Genomic DNA, 25,679 nt, shown 5'->3' with positions numbered 1-25,679 from the left:
GGGGAACTTCAATGCTGCAGAAATGTTTTGGTACCCTTCCCCAGATCTGTTTCTCGACACAATCCTGTCTTGGAGCTCTACGGACAATTCCTTCAACATCATGGCTTGGTTTTTGCTCTGACATGCACTGTTAACTGTGGGACCTTATATAGACATGTGTGTGCCTTTCCAAATCATGTCCAATCAATTGAATTTACAACAGGTGGATTTTAGATTCTTCAAAGTAGCCACCCTTTTTCTTGATGACAGCTTTGCACACTCTTGGCATTCTCAAATCAATCAAATGTATTGGTCACATATAAGGGTGAGAGGGGGGAAGGGTGTAGAGAGATGGAGAGGGAGAGAGGGGAAGGGTGTAGAGAGAGAGAGAAGGAGAGAAGGAGAGAGATGGAGGATGGAAATAGGACAGAGAGAGGAAGGAGCGGAGAGAGATGGAGAGGGAGAGAGATGAAGAGATGAGAGGGAGAGAGATGGAGAGGGAGAGAGAGCGAGAGGGGAAGGAATCAAATCAAATCAAATGTATTGGTCACATAGACATGGTTAGCAGATGTTATTGCGAGTGTAGCGAAATGCTTGTGCTTCTAGTTCCGACAGTGCAGTAATATCTAGCAAGTAATATCTAACAGATACACAACAAAAACCTAATACACACAAATCTAAGTAAAGGAATGGAATAAGAATATATAAATATATGGATGAGCAATGTCATTATCAGAGCAGCATAGGCTAAGATGCAATAGATAGTATAGAATAGAGTATATACAGATGAGATGGGGAATGCAAGATATGGAAACATTATTAAGATAGTATAGAATACAGTATATACATATGAGATGGGGAATGCAAGATATGGAAACATTATTAAGATAGTATAGAATACAGTATATACAGATGAGATGGGTAAAGCAAGATATGGAAACATTATTAAGATAGTATAGAATCAACCAGCTTCATGAGGAATGCTTTTCCAACTGTCTTGAAGGAGTTCCCACATATGCTGGTCCGACTCATCCCAAACCATCTCAATTGGGTTGAGGTCGGGGGATTGTGGAGGCCAGGTCATCTGATGCAGCACTCCATCACTCTCCTTCTTGGTAAAATAGCCCTTACACAGCCTGGAGGTGTGTTGGGTCATTGTCCTGTTGAAAAACAAATGATAGTCCCACTAAGCCCAAACCAGATGGGATGGCGTATCGCTGCAGAATGCTGTGGTAGCCATGCTGGTTAAGTGTGCCTTGAATTCTAAATAAACTCTAATGAACTTATCCTCTGCAGCAGAGGTAACTCTGGGTCTTCCATTCATGTGGCGGTACTCATGAGAGCCAGTTTCATCATAGCGCTTGATGGTTTTTGCGACTGTACTTGAAGAAACTTTCAAAGACAGTGTCACCAGCAAAGCACCATCACACCTCCTCCTCCATGCTTCACGGTGGGAACCACACATGCAGAGATCATCCGTTCACCTACTCTGCGTCTCACAAAGACACAGCGGTTGGAACCAAAAATCTCAAATTTGGACTCATCAGACCTAGATATAGTCCCTAGATATAGACCTACAGTGAGGGAAAAAAGTATTTGATCCCCTGCTGATTTTGTACGTTTGCCCACTGACAAAGAAATTATCAGTCTATAATTTTTATGGTAGGTTTATTTGAACAGTGAGAGACAGAATAACAACAAAAAAATCCAGAAAAACGCATGTCAAAAATGTTATAAATTGATTTGCATTTTAATGAGGGAAATAAGTATTTGATCCCTCTGCAAAACATGACTTAGTACTTGGTGGCAAAACCCTTGTTGGCAATCACAGAGGTCAGACGTTTCTTGTAGTTGGCCACCAGGTTTGCACACATCTCAGGAGGGATTTTGTCCCACTCCTCTTTGCAGATTTTCTCCAAGTCATTAAGGTTTCGAGGCTGACGTTTGGCAACTCGAACCTTCAGCTCCCTCCACATATTTTCTTTCTATGGGATTAAGGTCTGGAGACTGGCTAGGCCACTCCAGGACCTTAATGTGCTTCTTCTTGAGCCACTCCTTTGTTGCCTTGGCTGTCTGTTTTGGGTCATTGTCATGCTGGAATACCCATCCACAACCCATTTTCAATGCCCTGGCTGAGGGAAGGAGGTTCTCACCCAAGATTTGACGGTACATGGCCCCGTCCATCGTCCCTTTGATGCGGTGAAGTTGTCCTGTCCCCTTAGCAGAAAAACACCCCCAAAGCATAATGTTTCCACCTCCATGTTTGACGGTGGGGATGGTGTTCTTGGGGTCATAGGCAGCATTCCTCCTCCTCCAAACACGGCGAGTTGAGTTGATGCCAAAGAGCTCGATTTTGGTCTCATCTGACCACAACACTTTCACCCAGTTCTCCTCTGAATCATTCCGATGTTCATTGGCAAACTTCAGACGGGCATGTATATATGCTTTCTTGAGCAGGGGGACCTTGCGGGCGCTGCAGGATTTCAGTCCTTCACGGCATAGTGTATTACCAATTGTTTTCTTGGTGACTATGGTCCCAGCTGCCTTGAGATCATTAACAAGATCCTCCCGTGTAGTTCTGGGCTGATTCCTCACCGTTCTCATTATCATTGCAACTCCACGAGGTGAGATCTTGCATGGAGCCCCAGGCCGAGGGAGATTGACAGTTCTTTTGTGTTTCTTCCATTTGCGAATAATCGCACCAACTGTTGTCACCTTCTCACCAAGCTGCTTGGCGATGGTCTTGTAGCCCATTCCAGCCTTGTGTAGGTCTACAATCTTGTCCCTGATATCCTTGGAGCGCTCTTTGGTCTTGGCCATGGTGGAGAGTTTGGAATCTGATTGATTGATTGCTTCTGTGGACAGGTGTCTTTTATACAGGTAACAAACTGAGATTAGGAGCACTTCCTTTAAGAGTGTGCTCCTAATCTCAGCTCGTTACCTGTATAAAAGACACCTGGGAGCCAGAAATCTTTCTGATTGAGAGGGGGTCAAATACTTATTTCCCTCATTAAAATGCAAATCAATTTATAACATTTTTGACATGTGTTTTTCTGGATTTTGTTGTTGTTATTCTGTCTCTCACTGTTCAAATAAACCTACCATTAAAATTATAGACTGATCATTTCTTTGTCAGTGGGCAAACGTACAAAATCAGCAGGGGATCAAATACTTTTTTCCCTCACTGTATATATAGTCCCTAGATATAGTCATTCAAACCGACTGGATGTTCATTCTATTGGGGTCGTTATCATTCAAACTGACTGGCCGTCCATTCAGTTGGCATCGTTGTTAGCCTTCTGGTCGTTCATTCAGTTGTTCGATTAGCATCAGTATTCTGTTCTATTGACATGTCTTTGTACTGATCCAGAAACAGTGTTCTATTGACATGTCTTTGTACTGATCCAGAAACAGTATACCGATTCATGAATTCACCAGTATCAGACAAGCAGTCTGTCTCTTTCTGACGGTGGAGAGGCAGACGGCAACGCTTGTACAAACCAAATGTTAGGCTGGAAGCAAGGGAATTAATGTCTAGATGCTTTTTACAGTGGAGATCAAGTTAATGAATTGAATTGCCTGGCTGGGCTGATGGGACATTTGGATGCGCAGGGACAGTTTTTTTTTGGTGTGGCTTAGAATGCGTCTCAACCAATCACAATGCTTGTTTTGACCAACCCATTTTAGAATTAGCCTTTGTTTTTGATTAAGTCTTACAAACTATTCAATCTCTCTTAGACAACTTAACTTTTTTACTTTTAACATTGTGTTTGTTTTTCATTCCCTTCCTCAGGAGTGTCAACAGTGACAGTCTGGATCTAGAACAGGAGGTCGACCCTCTCAACGTGGATCACTTCTCATGCACCCCTCTGGTGAGCCCTAACCCTAACCCCTAACCCCTAACCCCTAACACCTAACACCTTTTAGATTCAACATTTTGCCACATTTGGTCTTCACCACTGTGCCGTGAAAAACTCATTTATCCATAGTTTTTCCAATATCTGATCATCAGTATCTCTAATACTGTAGCCTTTATTTTGTCATCAAATCCCAGAAAAAAACGTACTGACTGTCTAGCTTTCATTTCAGCGATTGTTAGCAGGCTAATGTTACTTTTGTTTCTATCTGATTTGAATAGTAGGTTTTTCCAATGTCCTCCTCTCTGTCTCCTGTAGATGTGGGCGTGTGCTCTGGGTCACCAGGCAACAGCTGAGGTTCTGTATGGTTGGAACAGCCAGGCGCTCGGTATCCCCGACTCACTAGGCCGCCTCCCCCTCTCCGTTGCACGCTCCCGCGGACACACAAGCCTCGCCCACACCCTGGAGGACCTACACACACACCGCCCCGACACACACACACCCACACAGGGGGAACAGAGGACCACCCCCACTCCACAACTCCCCCCCTCACCGCTGTCCACCAGCCCTGACACAGGTGAGCCACACACACACTGATGTTCTTTGGTCTATGTGTATTTGAATACTTTTTATTCTCTCTCTGTCTCTGTTGTCTGTCTGTCTGTCTGTCTGTCTGTCTCTGTTGTCTGTCTATCTCTGTTGTCTGTCTGTCTGTCTCTGTTGTCTGTCTCTGTCTGTCTGTCTCTGTTGTCTGTCTGTCTGTCTGTCTCTGTTGTCTGTCTGTCTCTGTTGTCTGTCTGTCTGTCTGTCTCTGTTGTCTGTCTGTCTCTGTTGTCTGTCTGTCTGTCTGTGTCTGTTGTCTCTCTGTCTCCTGTTTGCTCACTCTCTCTTTCTGTCCCCCTCTCTCCCCCAGGTCTGAGTTCTTCCAGTAGTATTCCCTCCCCCTCTCTCTCCCTCCCCTCCCCCTCTCTCTCCCTCCCCTCCCCCTCTCTCAGCTCAGCCTACTCTAGTGGGTCTGTACCCCTATACAACCCCCCTGACCCTATGGATACCTCCCCCTCCTCCCCCTCTCTCTCCCTGTCCTCCCTCTCCCCTCTATCCCCCTCCTCCCTCCCCCTCTCCCCTCCCTCCCCCTCTCTCTCCCTCCCTCTGCCCCTGCCGGTATGGGGTGAGGCCTGTGGAGGTTGTGAAGCTGGGGACTCTAGTTTGAACGCCGGGCCCAGAGACTCTCTCTTCCTCATGGACTACGAACCAGCCTCTCCCCCCTCCCCTCCCGGACCTCCACACGCACCCCCTCCCCCCTGTCGCTCACACACACACACCTTGGAGGAGCAGGTGAGCTTCAATGAGAACGCGGAGAATGAGGAGGACTTCCTGCCTGCTGAGGTGTTACAGGTCAGACACAGTCCCACCCTAACCCTAACCCTGACCCTAACCCTGACCCTAACCCTGACCCTAACCCTAACCCTAACCCTGACCCTGACCCTGACCCTGACCCTAACCCTAACCCTAACCCTAACCCTGACCCTAACCCTGACCCTAACCCTAACCCTAACCCTGACCCTAACCCTAACCCTGACCCTAACCCTGACCCTAACCCTAACCCTGACCCTGACCTTAACCCTAACCTTAACCCAAAAACCTAACCTTAACCCTAGCTCCTAACCTTAACCCTAACCCTAGCTCCTAACCCTAACCCTAACCCTAGCTCCTAACCCGAACCCTAGCTCCTAACCCTAAACCTTAACCTAATTCTAACCCTAACACTAATTCTAACCTTAACCCTAACTCCTAACCCTAAAACTAACCCTAGCTCCTAAACCTAAAACTAACCCTAGCTCCTAAACCTAAAACTAACCCTAACTCCTAACCCTAAAACTAACACTAGCTCCTAACCCTTAACCTAATTCTAACCCTAACACTAATTCTAACCTTAACCCTCAACCCCCTAGAAATAGCATTTGACCTTCTGGGTCAAAACATTTCCCCAGTTGTTCAAATTGTTTGTTCATTTACTATTCTTGTGGGGACTTCTGGTGATTTGAAAAGTCATAGTCAATCAATCAATAATACAGTCAGGGAAAAAAGTATTTGATCCCCTGCTGATTTTGTACGTTTGCCCACTGACAAATAAATTATCAGTCTATAATTTTAATGGTAGGTTTATTTGAACAGTGAGAGACAGAATAACAACAACAAAAATCCAGAAAAACGCATGTAAAAAATGTTATAAATTGATTTGCATTTTAATGAGGGAAATAAGTATTTGACCCCTCTGCAAAACATGACTTAGTACTTGGTGGCAAAACCCTTGTTGGCAATCACAGAGGTCAGACGTTTCTTGTAGTTGGCCACCAACTAACCCTAACCCTATTCGAATAGAAAGGTTCAGAACTTTTGTGAAACAGCACAGTTGAAAAATATATGGCAAATAGAAATAAAAAATGGATGGTGTTAAGAGAGATGGAAGGAGTTGAGTGGAGCTGAAGGGTGGGATTAAAAACAACATGAGTAAAATGTTTATAGGTTCAGAACTTTTGTGAAACAGCACAGTTAAAAATATATGGCAAATAGAAATCTACCTGGATTCAGACATACAGTTGAAGTCAGAAGTTTACATACACCTTAGCCAAATACATTTAAACTCAGTTTTTCACAATTCCTGACATTTAATCCTAGTAAATATTCCCTGTCTTAGGTCAGTTAGGATCACCACTTTATTTTAAGAATGTGAAATGTCAGAATAATAGTAGAGAGAATTATTTATTTCAGCTTTTCTTTCTTTCATCACATTCCCAGTGGGTCAGAAGTTTACATACACTCAATTAGTATTTGGTAGCATTGCCTTTAAATTGTTTAACTTGGGTCAAATGTTTCGGGTAGCCTTCCACAAGCTTCCCACAATAAGTTGGGTGAATTTTGGCCCATTCCTCCTGACAGAGCTGGTGTAACTGAGTCAGGTTTGTAGGCCTCCTTGCTCGCACACGCTTTTTCAGTTCTGCCCACAAATTTTCTATAGAATTGAGGTCAGGGCTTTGAGATGGCGACTCCAATACCTTGACTTTGTTGTCCTTAAGCCATTTTGCCACAACTTTGGAAGTATGCTTGGGGTCATTGTCCATTTCGAAGATCCATTTGCGACCAAGCTTTAACTTCCTGACTGATGTCTTGAGATGTTGCTTCAATATATCCACATCATTTTCCTTCCTCATGATGCCATCTATTTTGTGAAGTGCACCAGTCCCTCCTGCAGCAAAGCACCCCAACAGCATGATGCTGCCACCCCCGTGCTTCACGGTTGGGATGGTGTTCTTCAGCTTGCAAGCATACCCCTTTTTCCTCCAAACATAACGATGGTCATTATGGCCAAACAGGTATATTTTTGTTTAATCAGACCAGAGGACATTTCTCCAAAAAGTACGATCTTTGTCCCCATGTGCAGTTGCAAACCGTAGTCTGGCTTTTTTATGGCGGTTTTGGAGCAGTGGCTTCTTCCTTGCTGAGCGGCCTTTCAGGTTATGTCGATATAGGACTCGTTTTACTGTGGATATAGTATTGTATCTGTTTCCTCCAGCATCTTCACAAGGTCCTTTGCTGTTGTTCTGGAGTTTGATTTGCACTTTTCGCACCAAGGTACGTTCATCTCTAGGAGACAGAACGCGTCTCCTTCCTGAGTGGTATGACGGCTGCGTGGTCCCATGGTGTTTATACTTGCGTACTATTGTTTGTACAGATGAACGTGGTACCTTCAGGCGTTTGGAAATTGCTCCCAAGGATGAACCAGACTTGTGGAGGTCTACAATTCTTTTTCTGAGGTCTTTGCTGATTTCTTTTGATTTTCCCATGATGTCAAGCAAAGAGGCACTGAGTTTGAAGGTAGGCCTTGAAATACATCCACAGGTACACCTCCAATTGACTCAAATGATGTCAATTAGCCTATCAGAAGCTTCTAAAGCCATGACATCATTTTCTGGAATTTTCCAAGCTGTTTAAAGGCACAGTCAACTTAGTGTATGTAAACTTCTGACCCACTGGAATTGTGATACAGTGAATTATAAGTTAAATAATCTGTCTGTAAACAATTGTTGGAAAAATTACTTGTGTCATGCACAAAGTAGATGTCCTAACCGACTTGCCAAAACTATAGTTTGTTAACAAGAAATTTGTGGAGTGGTTGAAAAACAAGTTTTAATGACTCCAACCTAAGTGTATGTAAACTTCCGACTTCAACTGTAGATGGGAGGGTTGAGGGTTAGGGATTAAAAACAAACAAAAGAGAACTATTGTAAAATACATTGTGTCCTCATCAATCTACACACAATACCCCATAATGACAAAGCGAAAACAGGTTTTTATAATTTTTTGCAAATGTATTACAAATAAAAACCAAATACCTTATTTACATAAATATTCAGACCCTTTGCTGTGAGACTCGAAATTTAGCTCAGGTGCATCTTGTTTCCATTGATCATCCTTGAGATGTTTCTACAACTTGATTGGAGTCCACCTGTGGTAAATTCAATTGATTGGACATGATTTGGATCGAGGGAAAGATGAACGGAGCAAAGTACAGAGAGATCCTTGATGAAAACCTGCTCCAGAGCGCTCAGGACCTCAGACTGGGGTGAAGGTTCACCTTCCAACAGGACAACGACCCTAAACACACAGCCAAGACAACGCAGGAGTGGCTTCGGGACAAGTCTCTGAATGTCCTTGAGTGGCCCAGCAAGAGTCTGGACTTGAACCCGATCTAACATCTCTGGAGAGACCTGAAAATAGCTGTGCAGCGATGCTCCCCATCCAACCTGACAGAGCTTGAGAGGATCTGCAGAGAAGAATGGGAGGAACTCTTCAAATACAGGTGTGCCAAGCTTGTAGCGTCAAACCCAAGAAGACTCGATGCTGTAATCGCTGCCAAAGGTGCTTCAACAATGTACTGAGTAAAGGGGTCTGAATACTTATGGAAATGTAATTTTTCTGTTTTTTATTTGTAATAAATTTGCAAAGCTGGAAGTAGAAGCCTAGGTGTTGTTGTCAATTAGTTTACTCCAATTAGGGGAGGGGGGTTAGTGGGAAATATATTTACAAAATCAATAAATATATGGGGGATTGGAAATGATGCAGACAATTACATTAATGTAAGCTACAATCTATCTGCAATATTAAAGCTGATCTACCCCCTAAAAAAAATACAGAAACAAATTATGTTTGTGTTGCAAAACAATGACCTGCTAATGGTCTATCTGTGAATGTCAGACACACACTCCTGATAGCATTTTCTTTTTGCTCCCAGGTTGACATGGCGACGTTAGCGGAACAGATCATCGAGGCGACTCCTGAGCGAATCAAACTTGAGGAATTGTCCAGGGGGGAGGAGTCACCGCTCAGAGAGAGGCGGGACAACATGGCGATACCCGACACCATGCCCTGGTTGGCCACCTACCTGGACACACCCACACACTCCTCTCAATTCAGGTACACACACACACACACACACTCACACACTCCTCTCAATTCAGGTACACACACACACTCCTCTCAATTCAGGTACACACACACACTCACACACACACACACACTCACACACTCACACACACTCACACACACTCACACACTCACACACTCACACACACACACACACTCCTCTCAATTCAGGTACACACACTCACACACACACACACACTCACACTCACACACTCCTCTCTGTCCAGGTACACACACACACTCACACACACTCACACACACACACACACACACACACACACTCCTCTCAATTCAGGTACACACACACACTCCTCTCAATTCAGGTACACACACACACTCACACACACACACACTCACACACTCACACACACTCACACTCACACACACTCACACACACACTCACACTCACACACTCACACACACACACTCCTCTCAATTCAGGTACACACACTCACACACACACACACACACACACTCACACTCACACACTCCTCTCTGTCCAGGTACACACACACACTCACACACACTCACACACACACACACACTACTCTCAATTCAGGTACACACACACACACACTCACACACTCACACACACACACACTCCTCTCAATTCAGGTACACACACACACTCACACACACACACACACACACACACACACACACACACACACACACACACACACACACACACTCTCACCCCTCTCTGTCCAGGAATAACTGCTGTGGAAGTATAGCATTATTTTACTACTCAGTGTCTCTGCTGTTCCTCTGCTAGGTTTACTCCCCCCTCTGTGTATATTGAAGGAGTGTCTCAGCTGTTCCTCTGCTAGGTGTACTCCCCCCTCTGTGTATATTGAAGGAGTGTCTCAGCTGTTCCTCTGCTAGGTTTACTCCCCCCTCTGTGTATATTGAAGGAGTGTCTCTGCTGTTCCTCTGCTAGGTGTACTCCCCCCTCTGTGTATATTGAAGGAGTGTCTCAGCTGTTCCTCTGCTAGGTTTACTCCCCCCTCTGTGTATATTGAAGGAGTGTCTCAGCTGTTCCTCTGCTAGGTGTACTCCCCCCTCTGTGTATATTGAAGGAGTGTCTCAGCTGTTCCTCTGCTAGGTTTACTCCCCCCTCTGTGTATATTGAAGGAGTGTCTCTGCTGTTCCTCTACTAGGTGTACTCCCCCCTCTGTGTATATTGAAGGAGTGTCTCTGCTGTTCCTCTGCTAGGTGTACTCCCCCCTCTGTGTATATTGAAGGAGTGTCTCTGCTGTTCCTCTGCTAGGTGTACTCCCCCCTCTGTGTATATTGAAGGAGTGTCTCTGCTGTTCCTCTGCTAGGTGTACTCCCCCCTCTGTGTATATTGAAGGAGTGTCTCTGCTGTTCCTCTACTAGGTGTACTCCCCCCTCGCACCTCAGCTCCCTCCAGAGGCTAAGGCCACCCAGTAGTGTGGCGTGGGCGGAGTTCCTGAATGCCTCGGCCAATGGGAGGATGGAGAGGGACTTTGCTCTGCTGACGCTGACTGACTCTGAGCAGAGAGAACTGTACGAGGCTGCACGCATCATTCAGAACGCCTTCAGACGATACAAGGTACATACATACAGGAACAACGCAGACACATCCAGTGTTAGATTGGTTAATGTTCTCAGCAGGCTTAATTGAGCTGATCATCCAACAACCGTATTGCTGACGTCAAGACAACATAACTACTTTATCTGTCTTTCTGTTCTCTCGGTCCCTCTCTCTCTCCCTCCATCTCAAGTTCAGTTCAGTTTTTACTGATACCCATACCTATGTCAATCAAAGACCCTGAAATCCATATGGGGTCTAGAGAAGTCATATTGTTAGGTCCACTAATCTTCCTTCCAGATATTGACAGCGCTGCCAGAGACGATGACAATCGCTGGAAATATGTTGATGATTTAAATATACTCCATACCTGTACAGTGGATAATGTCTCCAGCCCACAAGCAACTGTCAATAACTACAAGACGATTAGTGGACCTAACAGTGTTCCCTGGAAGTTGCTTTCATTTTCAACAGTATTCACACATTACTTTCAGCTTTCATTGTTCCCACATTGCTTCCAGCTTTAACGGTGTTCACACATTGCTTTCAGCTTTAACGGTGTTCACACATTGCTTTCAGCTTTAACAGTGTTCACACATTGCTTTCAGCTTTAACGGTGTTCACACATTGCTTTCAGCTTTAAATATTTTCACACATTGCTTTCATTTCCAACAGTGTTCACACATTCCTTTCATTTTCAACAGTGTTCACACATTGCTTTTCATTTTCAACAGTGTTCACACATTGCTTTCAGCTTCAACAGTGTTCTCACATTGCTTTCAGCTTTAGCAGTGTTCACATATTACTTTCAGCTTTCATTGTTCCCACATTGCTTTCAGCTTTAACGGTGTTCACACATTGCTTTCAGCTTTAACGGTGTTCACACATTGCTTTAAGCTTTAACAGTGTTCACATATTACTTTCAGCTTTCATTGTTCCCACATTGCTTTCAGCTTTAACGGTGTTCACACATTGCTTTCAGCTTTAACGGTGTTCACACATTGCTTTAAGCTTTAACAGTGTTCACACATTACTTTCAGCTTTAACAGTGTTTCCACAATTCTTTCAGCTTTAAACGTTTTCACACATTGCTTTCATTTTCAACAGTGTTCACACATTCTTTTCATTTTCAACAGTGTTCACACATTGCTTTTCATTTTCAACAGTGTTCACACATTGCTTTCAGCTTCAACAGTGTTCTCACATTGTTTTCAGCTTCAACAGTGTTCACACATTGCTTTCAGCTTTAGCAGTGTTCACACATTACTTTCAGCTTTCATTGTTCCCACATTGCTTCCATCTTTAACAGTGTTCACACATTACTTTCAGCTTTAGCAGTTTTCACACATTGCTTTCAGCTTCAACAGTGTTCACACATTACTTTCAGCTTTAACGGTGTTCACAAATTGCTTTCAGCTCTAAGTGTTCCCACATTACTTTCAGCTTTAACGGTGTTCACACATTGCTTTCAGCTTTAACAGTGTTCACACATTGCTTTCAGCTTTAACAGTGTTCACACATTACTTTCAGCTCTAAGTGTTCACACATTACTTTCAGCTTTAACGGTGTTCACACATTGCTTTCAGCTTTAACAGTGTTCACACATTACTTTCAGCTCTAAGTGTTCCCACATTACTTTCAACTTTAACAGTGTTCACACATTACTTTCAGCTTTAAGTGTTCACACATTGCTTTCAGCTTCAACAGTGTTCACACATTAATTTCACATTTAAGTGTTCACACATTACTTTTTGCTCTAACAGTGTTCACACATTACTTTCAGCTTTAACAGTGTTCACACATTACTTTCAGCTTTAAGTGTTCATATATTACTTTCAGCTTTAACATTGTTCACACATTACTTTCAGCTTTAAGTGTTCACACATTGCTCTCAGCTTGAAGTGTTCACACATTACTTTCTGCTTTAACAGTGTCCTCACATTACTTTCAGCTTTAAGTGTTCATATATTACTTTCAGCTTTAACAGTGTTCACACATTGCTTTCAGCTTTAAGTGTTCACACATTGCTTTCAGCTTTAACAGTGATCACACATTGCTTTCAGCTTTAACAGTGTTCACAAATTGCTTTCAGCTTTAAGTGTTCCCATATTACTTTCAACTTTAACAGTGTTCCCACATTGCTTTCAGCTTCAACAGTGTTCACACATTACTTTCATTTTCAAAAGTGTTCACACATTGCTTTCATTTTCAACTGTGTTCACACATTACTTTCAGCTTTCATTGTTCCCACATTGCTTCCAGCTTTAACAGTGTTCACACATTAATTTCACATTTAAGTGTTCACACATTACTTTTTGCTCTAACAGTGTTCACACATTACTTTCAGCTTGAAGTGTTCACACATTACTTTCTGCTTTAACAGTGTCCTCACATTACTTTCAGCTTTAAGTGTTCATATATTACTTTCAGCTTTAACAGTGTTCACAAATTGCTTTCAGCTTTAACAGTGTTCACACATTGCATTCAGCTTCAACAGTGTTCACACATTGCATTCAGCTTCAACAGTGTTCACACATTGCTTTCAGCTTTAACAGTGATCACACATTGCTTTCAGCTTTAACAGTGTTCACAAATTGCTTTCAGTTTTAAGTGTTCCCATATTACTTTCAACTTTAACAGTGTTCACACATTGCTTTCAGCTTCAACAGTGTTCACACATTACTTTCATTTTCAACAGTGTTCACACATTGCTTTCATTTTCAACTGTGTTCACACATTGCTTTCATTGTTCCCACATTGCTTCCAGCTTTAACAGTGTTCACACATTAATTTCACATTTAAGTGTTCACACATTACTTTTTGCTCTAACAGTGTTCACACATTACTTTCAGCTTTAAGTGTTCATATATTACTTTCAGCTTTAACATTGTTCACACATTACTTTCAGCTTTAAGTGTTCACACATTGCTCTCAGCTTGAAGTGTTCACACATTACTTTCTGCTTTAACAGTGTCCTCACATTACTTTCAGCTTTAAGTGTTCATATATTACTTTCAGCTTTAACAGTGTTCACAAATTGCTTTCAGCTTTAACAGTGTTCACACATTGCTTAAAGCTTTAGCAGTTTTCACACATTGCTTTCAGCTTCAACAGTGTTCACACATTGCTTTCAGCTTTAACAGTGATCACACATTGCTTTCAGCTTTAACAGTGTTCACAAATTGCTTTCAGCTTTAAGTGTTCCCATATTACTTTCAACTTTAACAGTGTTCACACATTGCTTTCAGCTTCAACAGTGTTCACACATTACTTTCATTTTCAACAGTGTTCACACATTGCTTTCATTTTCAACTGTGTTCACACATTACTTTCAGCTTTCATTGTTCCCACATTGCTTCCAGCTTTAACAGTGTTCACACATTACTTTCAGCTTTCATTGTTCCCACATTGCTTCCAGCTTTAACAGTGTTCACACATTGCTTTCAGCTTTAACATTGTTCACACATTGCTTTCAGCTTCAACAGTGTTCACACATAACTTTCTGCTTTAAGTGTTCTCACATTACTTTCAGCTTTAAGTGTTCACACATTACTTTCAGCTTTAACAGTGTTCACACATTGCTTTCAGCTTTAACAGTGTTCACACATTACTTTCAGCTTCAACAGTGTTCACACATTAATTTCAGCTTTAACAGTGTTCACACATTGCTCTCAGCTTTAACAGTGTTTCCACAATTCTTTCAGCTTTAAAAGTTCACACACTGCTTTCAGCTTCAACAGTGTTCACACATTGCTTTCATTTTCAACTGTGTTCACACATTACTTTCAGCTTTCATTGTTCCCACATTGCTTCCAGCTTTAACAGTGTTCACACATTACTTTCAGCTTTCATTGTTTCCACATTGCTTCCAGCTTTAACAGTGTTCACACATTGCTTTCAGCTTTAACATTGTTCACACATTGCTTTCATCTTCAACAGTGTTCACACATGACTTTCAGCTTTAAGTGTTCACACATTACTTTCTGCTTTAACAGTGTTCTCACATTACTTTCAGCTTTAACAGTGTTCACACATTGCTCTCAGTTTTAAGTGTTCACACATTGCTTTCAGCTTTAACAGTGTTCACACATTACTCTCAGCTTTAACAGTGTTCACACATTACTTTCAGCTTTAACAGTGTTCACACATTACTTTCATCTTTAACAGTGTTCACACATTACTTTCAGCTTTAACAGTGTTCACACAATACTTTCAGCTTCCAACAGTGTTCACACATTACTTTCAGCTTTAACAGTGTTCACACATTACTCTCAGCTTTAACAGTGTTCACACATTACTTTCAGCTTTAACAGTGTTCACACATTACTTTCATCTTTAACAGTGTTCACACATTACTTTCAGCTTTAACAGTGTTCACACAATACTTTCAGCTTCCAACAGTGTTCACACATTACTTTCAGATTTAACAGTGTTCACACATTGCTTTCAGCTTTAAGTGTTCACACATTGCTCTCAGATTTAACAGTGTTCACACATTGCTCTCAGCTTTAACAGTGTTCACACATTACTTTCAGCTTTAACAGTGTTCACACATTGCTCTCAGCTTTAACAGTGTTCACACATTACTTTCAGCTTTAACAGTGTTCACACATTGCTCTCAGCTTTAACAGTGTTCACACATTACTTTCAGCTTTAACAGTGTTCACACATTGCTCTCAGCTTTAACAGTGTTCACACATTACTTTCAGCTTTAACAGTGTTCACACATTGCTCTCAGCTTTAACAGTGTTCACACATTACTTTCAGCTTTAACAGTGTTCACACATTACTTTCAGCTTTAACAGTGTTCACACATTCCTTTCAGTCAGATAAAGCTGATGTTATTCTTGCTCTCTCCAGGGTCGGAGGTTGAAGGAACAGCAGGATATGGCAGCAGCCGTCATCCAGCGATGCTACAGGAAATACAAGCAGGTAGATACACGCCCCTTTACCCAGCACACACCTCTTCACCTCCAAACCCCAGAGGTCATCACTTTGAAGACCAGCCTGACCTCTAACCTCGGACCGGAGAGGAGGCGGAGTTACTGTCCTGTTGCATGTAGTTGTGACATGCGTGTGCGTGTGTGGGTCTCTCTCTCTCTCGGTGCCAGCCTACACTAATACTCCTCTCTCTCTTTTCTCTCTCATCTCTTTGTCCTCTCATCTTCCATATCTCTCTTTCTCCACGCCTCCTTCCTTAACTACTTTCTGCTCTCTCCTTCTCTCTCTCTCTCTGATATATCACGCTAGCTAACATGGATAGCACTGAAGGTAACGTGTCGATCCTCTGGTTGTCTCTGCTACAGATAGCTGACTAAATGCTTTGTGTAGATTGTCTCTGCGTCTGGCGTGTGTGGAACCTGTGTGGGTATGTGCTTTAGGCTGGACTGAAAGTAAAAGTGCTGATAGGAGTGTGTGCTGTGTCCTTACATGTCTGTTTATATTTGTACAATAATATATTTGTAGTCCCCGGTAGCTCAGTTGGTAAGAGCTTGCAACGCCAGGGTTGTGGGTTCGTTTCCCACGGGGGCCAGTATGAAAATGTATGCACTCACTAACTGTAAGTCGCTCTGGATAAGAGCGTCTGCTAAATGACTAAAATGTAACAATGTAAGATGTGTAACTCTCTCTTCCCCTCCCCCCCTCCCTCCCTCCCTCCCTCCCTCCCTCCCTCCCTCCTATCCTCTCTCCTCCCTCCCTCCCTCCAACTCCCTCCCTCCCTCCCTCCCTCCAACTCCCTCCCTCCCTCATTCCCTCCCTCCAACTCCCTCATTCCCTCCCTCTCTCTCCCCCTCCCCTCCCTCTCTCTCCCCCCTCCCTCTCTCTCCCCCTCCCTCCTCATTCCCTCCCCCCTCATTCCCTCCCTCTCTCTCCCCCTCCCTCCTCATTCCCTCCCTCTCTCCCCCCTCCCCTCCTCATTCCCTCCCTCTCCTCTCTCCCTCCCTCTCCTCTCCTCTCCTCTCATCCCCCTCATCCCTTCCCCTCCCTCTCCTCTCACCCCCCCCTCATTCCCTCCCTCTCCTCTCCCCAACTACCTCCCTCCCTCCCTATCCATCCATCCCTCCCTCCCTCCCTCCCTCCCTCCCTCTCTCCATCCCTCCCTCCCTCCCTCTCTCCATCCCTCTCCATCCCTCCCTCCCTCTCCATCCCTCCCTCCCTCCCTCTCCATCCCTCCCCCTCTCTCTCTCCCCCCTCTCTCCAACTCCCGCCCTCTCTCCATCTATCCCTCCCTCTATCCCTCTCCTCTCATCCCCCCTCTCCTCTCATCCCCCTCTCTCTCTCCCCCTCTCTCCATCCACCTCCCCCTCCCCCTCTCCCCCTCTCTCCATCTATCCCTCCCTCTACCCCTCTCCTCTCATCCCCCCTCTCCTCTCATCCCCCCTCTCTCTATCCCCTCTCTCCATCCACCTCCCCCTCCCCCTCTCCCCCTCTCTCCATCCATCCCTCCCTCTCCCCCTCTCCTCTCATCCCCCCCTCCTCTCCTCTGTCAGTATGCTCTGTATAAAAGGATGACTCAGGCAGCGATACTGATCCAGTCTAAGTTCCGTAGTTACTATGAGCAGAAGAAGTTCCAACAGTCTAGACGGGCTGCGGTTCTGATCCAACAGTACTACCGCAGCTATAAGGAGTATGAACGCCTCAAACAGGGACCCAGAGGGTCCGGATCACACAACCCCAAACTCAAGTAGGTGTAACGTGTGGGATCTGAACCCCTGTCTCCGGCTCGAGAAACCAGCATCTTAACCATTAGGCAAAGAGGTGGTTCCCTATTGGTCCAAGAGTAACAGGGATTGTGTAGTGAGAAGAGAGGACAGAGTGTTGCATCTTTAAGATGTCCAGCCCACATGAGATTATAAAACAGTGTATTCACTTTACCTTTACCTACATGTACAGTACCGGTCAAAAGTTTGGACACACCTACTCATTCAAGGGTTTTTCTTTATTTGGTCTATATTGCAGAATAATAGTGAAGACATCAAAACTATGAAATAACACATATGGAATCATGTAGAAACCAAAAACGTGTTAAACAAATCAAAGTATATTTTATGTTTGAGATTCTTCAAAGTAGCCACCCTTTGCTTTGATGACAGCTTTGCACACTCTTGGCATTCTCTCAACCAGCTGTCAATCAGTTGTGTTGTGACAAGGTAGGGGGGTATACAGAAGATAGCCCTATTTGGTAAAAGACCAAGTCCATATTATGGCAAGAACAGCTCAAATAAGCAAAGAGAAACGACAGTCCATCATTACTTTAAGACATGAAGGTCAGTCAATACAGAACATTTCAAGAACTTTGAAAGTTTCTTCAAGTGCAGTCGCAAAAACCAACAAGCACTATGATGAAACTGGCTCTCATGAGGACCACCACAGGAATGGGAGACCCAGAGTTACCTCTGCTGCAGAGGATAAGTTCATTAGAGTTACCAGCCTCAGAAATAGCAGCCCAATAAATGCTTCACAGAGTTCAAGTCACAGACAAATCTCAACATCAACTGTTCAGAGGGGACTGTGTGAATCAGGCCTTCATGGTCGAATTGCTGCAAAGAAACCACCACTAAAGGACACCAATAAGAAGAAGAGACCTGCTTGGGCCAAGAAACACGAGCAATGAATCCTGTAGTAGCCAAAAAAGTGTTAAACAAATCAAAATATATTTTAGATTTGAGATTCTTCAAATAGCCACTCTTTGCCTTGATGACAGCTTTACACACTCTTGGCATTCTCTCAACCAGCTTCATCTGGAATGCTTTTCCTACAGTCTTGAATGAGTTCCCACATATGCTGAGCACTTGTTGGCTGCTTTTCCTTCACTCTGCGGTCCAACTCATCCCAAACCATCTCAATTGGGTTGAGGTCGGGGGATTGTGGAGGCCAGGTCATCTGATGCAGCACTCCATCACTCTCCTTCTTGGTCAAATAGCCCTTACACAGCCTGGAGGTGTGTTGGGTCATTGTCCTGTTGAAAAATAAATGATAGTCCCACTAAGCCCAAACCAGATGGGATGGCGTATCGCTGCAGAATGCTGTGGTAGCCATGCTGGTTAAGTGTGCCATGAATTCTAAATAAACTCTAATGAACTTATCCTCTGCAGCAGAGGTAACTCTGGGTCTTCCATTCCTGTGGTGGTCCTCATGAGAGCCAGTTTCATCATAGCGCTTGATGGTTTTTGCGACTGCACTTGAAGAAACTTTCAAAGTTCTTGAAATGTTGCATATTGACTGACCTTCATGTCTTAAAGTAATGATGGACTGTCGTTTCTCTTTGCTTATTTGAGCTGTTCTTGCCATAATATGGACTTCTGTATACCCCCCCCCCCCCCACCTCACCCCACAAATTAGCTTTTAAGAAGGCACACCTGTTAATTGAAATGCATTCCAGGTGACTACCTCATGAAGCTGGTTGAGAGAATGCCAAGAGTGTGTAAAGCTGTCATCAAGGCAAAGGGTGGCTATTTGAAGAATCTCAAATATAAAATATATTTTGATTTCTTTAACACTTTTTTGGTTACTACATGAATCCGTATGTGTTATTTCATAGTTTTGATGTCTTCACTATTATTCTACAATGTATAAATTAAGAAAAACCCTTGAATGAGTATGTGTCCAAACTTTTGACTGGTAGTTTTCATATTACCTCAATTACCTCGACTAACCTGTGCCCCCGCACATTGATTCTGTATCGGTACCCCCTGTACAGTCGTGGTCAAAGGTTTTGAGAATGACACAAATACTAATTTTCACAAAGTCTGCTGCCTCAGTTTTGATGATGGCAATTTGCATATACGCCAGAATGTCATGAAGAGTGATCAGATGAATTGCAATTAATTGCAAAGTCCCTCTTTGCCATGAAAATGAACTTAATCCCCAAAAAACATTTCCGCTGCATTTCAGCCCTGCCACAAAAGGACCAGCTGACATCATGTCAGTGATTCTCTCGTTAACACAGGTGAGAGTGTTGACGAGGGTGGTGCTTGAAATCATTGTTCTTCCTCTGTTAACCATGGTTACCTGCAAGGAAACACGTGCCATCATCATTGCTTTGCACAAAAAGGGCTTCACAGGCAAGGATATTGCTGCTAGTAAGATTGCACCTAAATCAACCATTTATCAAATCATCAAGAACTTCAAGGAGAGAGGTTCAATTGTTGTGAAGAAGGCGTCAGGGCGCCCAAGAAAGTCCAGCAAGCGCCAGGACCGTCTCCTAAAGTTGATTCAGCTGCGGGATCAGGGCACCACCAGTGCAGAGCTTGCTCAGGAATGGCAGCAGGCAGGTGCGAGTGCATCTGCACGCACAGTGAGGCGAAGACTTTTGGAGGATGGCCTGGTGTCAAGAAGGGCAGCAAAGAAGCCACTTCTCTCCAGGAAAAACATCAGGGATAGACTGATATTCTGCAAAAGGTTCAGGGATTGGACTGCTGACGACTGGGGTAGAGTCATTTTCTTTGATGAATCCCCTTTTCTGATTTTTTGGGGCATCCGAAAAACACCTTGTCCGGAGAAGACAAGGTGAGCGCTACCATCAGTCCTGTGTCATGCCAACAGTAAAGCATCCTGAGACCATTCATGTGTGGGGTTGCTTCTCAGCCAAGAGAGTGGGCTCACTCACAATTTTGCCTAAGAACACAGCCATGAATAAAGAATGGTACCAACACATCCTCCGAGAGCAACTTCTCCCAACCATCCAAGAACAGTTTGGTGATGACCAATGCCTTTTCCAGCATGATGGAGCACCTTGCCATAAGGCAAAAGTGATAACTAAGTGGCTCGGGGAACAAAACATCGACATTTTGGGTCCATGGCCAGGAAACTCCACAGACCTTAATCCCATTGAGAACTTGTGGTCAATCCTCAAGAGGTGGGTGGACAAACAAAAACCCACAAATTCTGACAAACTCCAAGCATTGATTATGCAAGAATGGGCTGCCATCAGTTAATTGACAGCATGCCAGGGTGGATTGCAGAGTTCTTGAAAAAGAAGGGTCAACACTACAAATATTGACTCTGTCAATAAAAGCCTTTGACACTTATGGAATGCTTGTAATTATACTTCAGTATACCATAGTAACATCTGACAAAAATATCTCATAACACTAAAGCAGCGAACTTTGTAAAGACCAATACTTGTGTCATTCTCAAAACTTTTGACCACGACTGTATATAGCCTCCCTACTGTTATTTTATTTTAATGCTGCTCTTTAATTATTTTTGATTTAGATTTTTTACTTATCTATTATTTACTAAACACTTATTTTTCTTAAAACTGTATTGTTGGTTAAGGGCTTGTCAGTAAGCATTTCACTGTAATATTCGGCGCATGTGACAAATACAATTTGATTTGATTTGAGATGTCCAGCCCACATGACAGCAAAAGGTTGTATAATTGACCTTTGTATAAAATGTTTTATATTAAATGTCTTAAATATCAAATGTATTTATTCGTCCTAATGTCTTTCTCTCACTCCATTTAGGGGTTCCTTCCTGACTAAGAAGCAGGACCAGGCTGCCAGGAAGATCATGAGGTTCCTACGACGATGCCGACACCGGTCAGTGACCTCACAGTGATGTCACTGTTATCAGAGAGAAATCATTCTTGGGAATTCTGAATGTAGACACTTTTTAACGTTACTGAACGTTTTCTCTCTCTTCTCCCTCTTTCTGTCTCTCTTCCATTCCTCTCTCTTCCCTTTTCCCTCTCTCTCCCCCCTCTTCCCTCTCTCTCCCCCCTCTTCCCTCTCTCTCCCCCCTCTTCCCTCTCTCTCCCCCCTCTTCCCGCCTTCCAGGATTAAGGAGTTGAAACAGACCAAGGAGTTAGAGAGGAGAGGGCTTACCACCTAACTATCTCCTCCTTCATCCTGCCACTCGCCACAGGAGAGAGGAGGAGAGAGAGACGCCTGTCCTCCCTCCCTCATCACCCCATCGATCTGCATGCCTCTGTCCTCCTTCTCTTCTTCCCTTTCTCATGATGATGTCACGCTACTTCTGCAAGAATGCAAAACAGCGACGGTATGGAGAGACGACGGAGAGAGAGATTCAGTTAAAAAGGGAGAGAGACTCCTGCCTTATCCCCCTGTTCCGCTGCGGAGAGGAGAGAGAACTGGCTGAAGCTGTTTATTCCTTTATTTGAACATATTTTTTCTATCTGTTTCTAGGCAAAACAAGACAACTGCAGCTTCTAACTGAATGTATGGAACGTAAATATATATATTCTACAGATATGAAATACTACATGTCACTGCTTTAGTGTTATTTAAGGGGGCAGGTATTGTACGTGTATGTGTGTATATAAAGCTATAGCCACAGACAGTAGGACTGAACAGAACACTTTAACTAAAGTCTTAAAACAGAGAGATATCCTGATCCTAACTAACCACCTTTACACACAACTAGGTAGGTTAGTATAGAACCAGTATAGATCCAGACCACCTAGAGAGAAACCACCTAATGTTAGTGTAGATGGAACCAGAACCAGTATAGATCCAGACCACCTAGAGAGAAACCACCTCATGTTAGTGTAGATGGAACCAGAACCAGTATAGATCTAAACCACCTCATGTTAGTGTAGATGGAACCAGAACCAGTATAGATCCAGACCACCTAGAGAGAAACCACCTCATGTTAGTGTAGATGGAACCAGAACCAGTATAGATCTAAACCACCTCATGTTAGTGTAGATGGAACCAGAACCAGTATAGATCCAGACCACCTAGAGAGAAACCACCTCATGTTAGTGTAGATGGAACCAGAACCAGTATAGATCCAGACCACCTAGAGAGAAACCACCTCATGTTAGTGTAGATGGAACCAGAACCAGTATAGATCCAGACCACCTAGAGAGAAACCACCTCATGTTAGTGTAGATGGAACCAGAACCAGTATAGATCCAGACCACCTAGAGAGAAACCACCTAATGTTAGTGTAGATGGAACCAGAACCAGTATAGATCCAGACCACCTAGAGAGAAACCACCTCATGTTAGTGTAGATGGAACCAGAACCAGTATAGATCCAGACCACCTAGAGAGAAACCACCTAATGTTAGTGTAGATGGAACCAGAACCAGTATAGATCCAGACCACCTAGAGAGAAACCACCTCATGTTAGTGTAGATGGAACCAGAACCAGTATAGATCCAGACCACCTAGAGAGAAACCACCTCATGTTAGTGTAGATGGAACCAGAACCAGTATAGATCCAGACCACCTAGAGAGAAACCACCTCATGTTAGTGTAGATGGAACCAGAACCAGTATAGATCTAGACCAGCTAGAGAGAAACCACCAGGTGTCCCAAAGTCTTAAAGAATCCAACCAATCAACTGAGTGAAACCACTGAACCAGGTTTTAACACTATTACCTGCAACTGAGACTGAGGCCGTTTTAATGACAGGAAGGTTTCAGGCTGTGTTGTAGGAGCATTAGTGGTTGGTTGCTGTAACGTTGCAGGGTGGTTGTAGGAAGGTTTGGTCTGCGAGAGACAGTAAACGTCCTCATCCTTTACACTGTCAGGGGTTAGAGGTTAGCGGTTAGGGGTTAGAGGTTAGCGGTTAGAGGTTAGCGGTTAGCGATCAGGGGTTAGAGGTTAGCGGTCAGGGGTTAGAGGTTAGCGGTCAGGGGTTAGAGGTTAGCGGTCAGGGGTTAGAGGTTAGCGGTTAGAGGTTAGCGGTTAGCGGTCAGGGGTTAGAGGTTAGCGGTTAGAGGTTAGCGGTTAGCGGTCAGGGGTTAGAGGTTAGCGGTTAGAGGTTAGCGGTTAGCGGTCAGGGGTTAGAGGTTAGAGGTTAGCGGTCAGGGGTTAGAGGTTAGCGGTTAGAGGTTAGCGGTTAGCGGTCAGGGGTTAGAGGTTAGAGGTTAGCGGTTAGCGGTCAGGGGTTAGAGGTTAGAGGTTAGAGGTTAGCGGTCAGGGGTTAGAGGTTAGCGGTTAGAGGTTAGCGGTTAGCGGTCAGGGGTTAGAGGTTAGCGGTCAGGGGTTAGAGGTTAGAGGTTAGCGGTTAGAGATCAGGGATTGAGCACAATAATCAGAAGATTTTCGGGGGTGGTTCGGGGGTGGTTCGGGTGTGGTTCTGGGGTGGTTCGGGGGTGGTTCGGGTGTGGTTCGGGTGTGGTTCTGGGGTGGTTCTGGGGTGGTTCGGGGTGGTTCTGGGGTGGTTCTGGGGTGGTTCGGGTGTGGTTCTGGGGTGGTTCTGGGGTGGTTCTGGGGTGGTTCGGGGGTGGTTCGGGGGTGGTTCTGGGGTGGTTCTGGGGTGGTTCGGGGGTGGTTCTGGGGTGGTTCGGTAAGATACCAATGCTTATGAGATTACTATATTCATCACTCTGTCCTTTATGAGATCTTTCTGCTTGCATCCCAAATGGTACCGTCTTCACTATGTAGCGCACTACCCATAGGGCTCTGGTCTAAAGTAGTGCACTATATAGGGAGTAGGGTGCTATTTGGGGCACAGGTTTACTTTATTAATGCTATATTGTAGTGGAGCCTATATAGTAGTGCATTACCGAATAAATATTATTTTATTATACTACTTTACAAATGACTAGGGGTTATGGCACCCTATTCACTATATAGTGCACTACTTTAACCAGAGCTTTTTATAAATAGGGAATAGTGTGCTGCCGTGGTTTCACATTGTTTTACTATTGGGTGTCCCAAACAGCACCCTAGTCACTATGTAGTGCTCTGTGTAGAGAATAGGGGATGTGGTGTGGGACGTACCTATGAGATTATTATCTGGTGTGTTATATTCATATATTATACGACGGAGTAGATTTCTTTTGCATGAGTTTGTAACGGTTTTTACATTTTCAAAACTTTTCAAAAATATGAACTATATAAAAAATAAAAAATAAACGTGTCTATTTTTCTGTTTTTTTCTCTTGGTGTTTGAGTATTAAATGTTTAATTTATGAATATGATGATTATTCTAATTTAAGAGATTTATTGATCTGTGATTTGATACGCCCCAAATGGCACCATATTCCCTATATAGTACACTACTTTAGACCAGAGCCCTATGACACCCTATTCCCTATATAGTGCACTACTTTAGACCAGGGCCCTATGACACCCTATTCCCTATATAGTGCACTACTTTAGACCAGAGCCCTATGACACCCTATTCCCTATATAGTGCACTACTTTAGACCAGGGCCCTATGACACCCTATTCCCTATATAGTGCACTACTTTAGACCAGAGCCCTATGACACCCTATTCCCTATATAGTGCACTACTTTAGACCAGAGCCCTATGACACCCTATTCCCTATATAGTACACTACTTTAGACCAGAGCCCTATGACACCCTATTCCCTATATAGTACACTACTTTAGACCAGAGCCCTATGACACCCTATTCCCTATATAGTGCACTACTTTAGACCAGAGCCCTATGACACCCTATTCCCTATATAGTGCACTACTTTAGACCAGGGCCCTATGACACCCTATTCCCTATATAGTGCACTACTTTAGACCAGGGCCCTATGACACCCTATTCCCTATATAGTGCACTACTTTAGACCAGAGCCCTATGACACCCTATTCCCTATATAGTGCACTACTTTAGACCAGAGCCCTATGACACCATATTCCCTATATAGTGCACTACTTTAGACCAGGGCCCATAGGGATGTGGTTAAATGTAGTGCACTATAGAGGAAAAAGGGTGCCATATGGGAAGCGATGTTTTGTTTCTACTTCCTGTCACTTTGTACATTTGGGTTTCCTTGGCGATGCTCTTTTACGACAGCGGTTGTCACAACGACAACACTGTTGTTTTATCTATTTCATAACGACACCATTGGAACTGAATAA

General features: G+C 43.8%; 1 protein-coding gene across 1 annotated transcript in view; it reads left to right on the top strand.

Moving 5' to 3' along the window:
• The window catches only part of LOC121559681 (calmodulin-binding transcription activator 2), a gene marked incomplete at its 5' end in the record, with an annotated part of 61,476 nt that extends 38,448 nt beyond the window's left edge, over positions 1-23,028 (top strand). Inside the window, 11 exon segments of the mRNA XM_045215503.1 lie at positions 3,773-3,851; positions 4,155-4,413; positions 4,750-4,919; positions 4,959-5,231; positions 9,130-9,311; positions 10,701-10,896; positions 15,736-15,807; positions 16,126-16,146; positions 17,367-17,560; positions 21,348-21,422; positions 21,660-23,028. Of these exon segments, the coding sequence (XP_045071438.1) occupies positions 3,773-3,851; positions 4,155-4,413; positions 4,750-4,919; positions 4,959-5,231; positions 9,130-9,311; positions 10,701-10,896; positions 15,736-15,807; positions 16,126-16,146; positions 17,367-17,560; positions 21,348-21,422; positions 21,660-21,714 (1,576 nt within the window).
• Positions 23,029-25,679: the final 2,651 nt, after the last annotated feature.

Source organism: Coregonus clupeaformis, unplaced genomic scaffold (assembly GCF_020615455.1).
Source record: "Coregonus clupeaformis isolate EN_2021a unplaced genomic scaffold, ASM2061545v1 scaf0459, whole genome shotgun sequence".
In the NCBI taxonomy this organism is placed as follows: domain Eukaryota; kingdom Metazoa; phylum Chordata; class Actinopteri; order Salmoniformes; family Salmonidae; genus Coregonus; species Coregonus clupeaformis.
The sequence above is the reverse complement of the archived record's forward strand: the minus strand, read 5'-3'. Positions and strand labels throughout refer to the sequence as shown.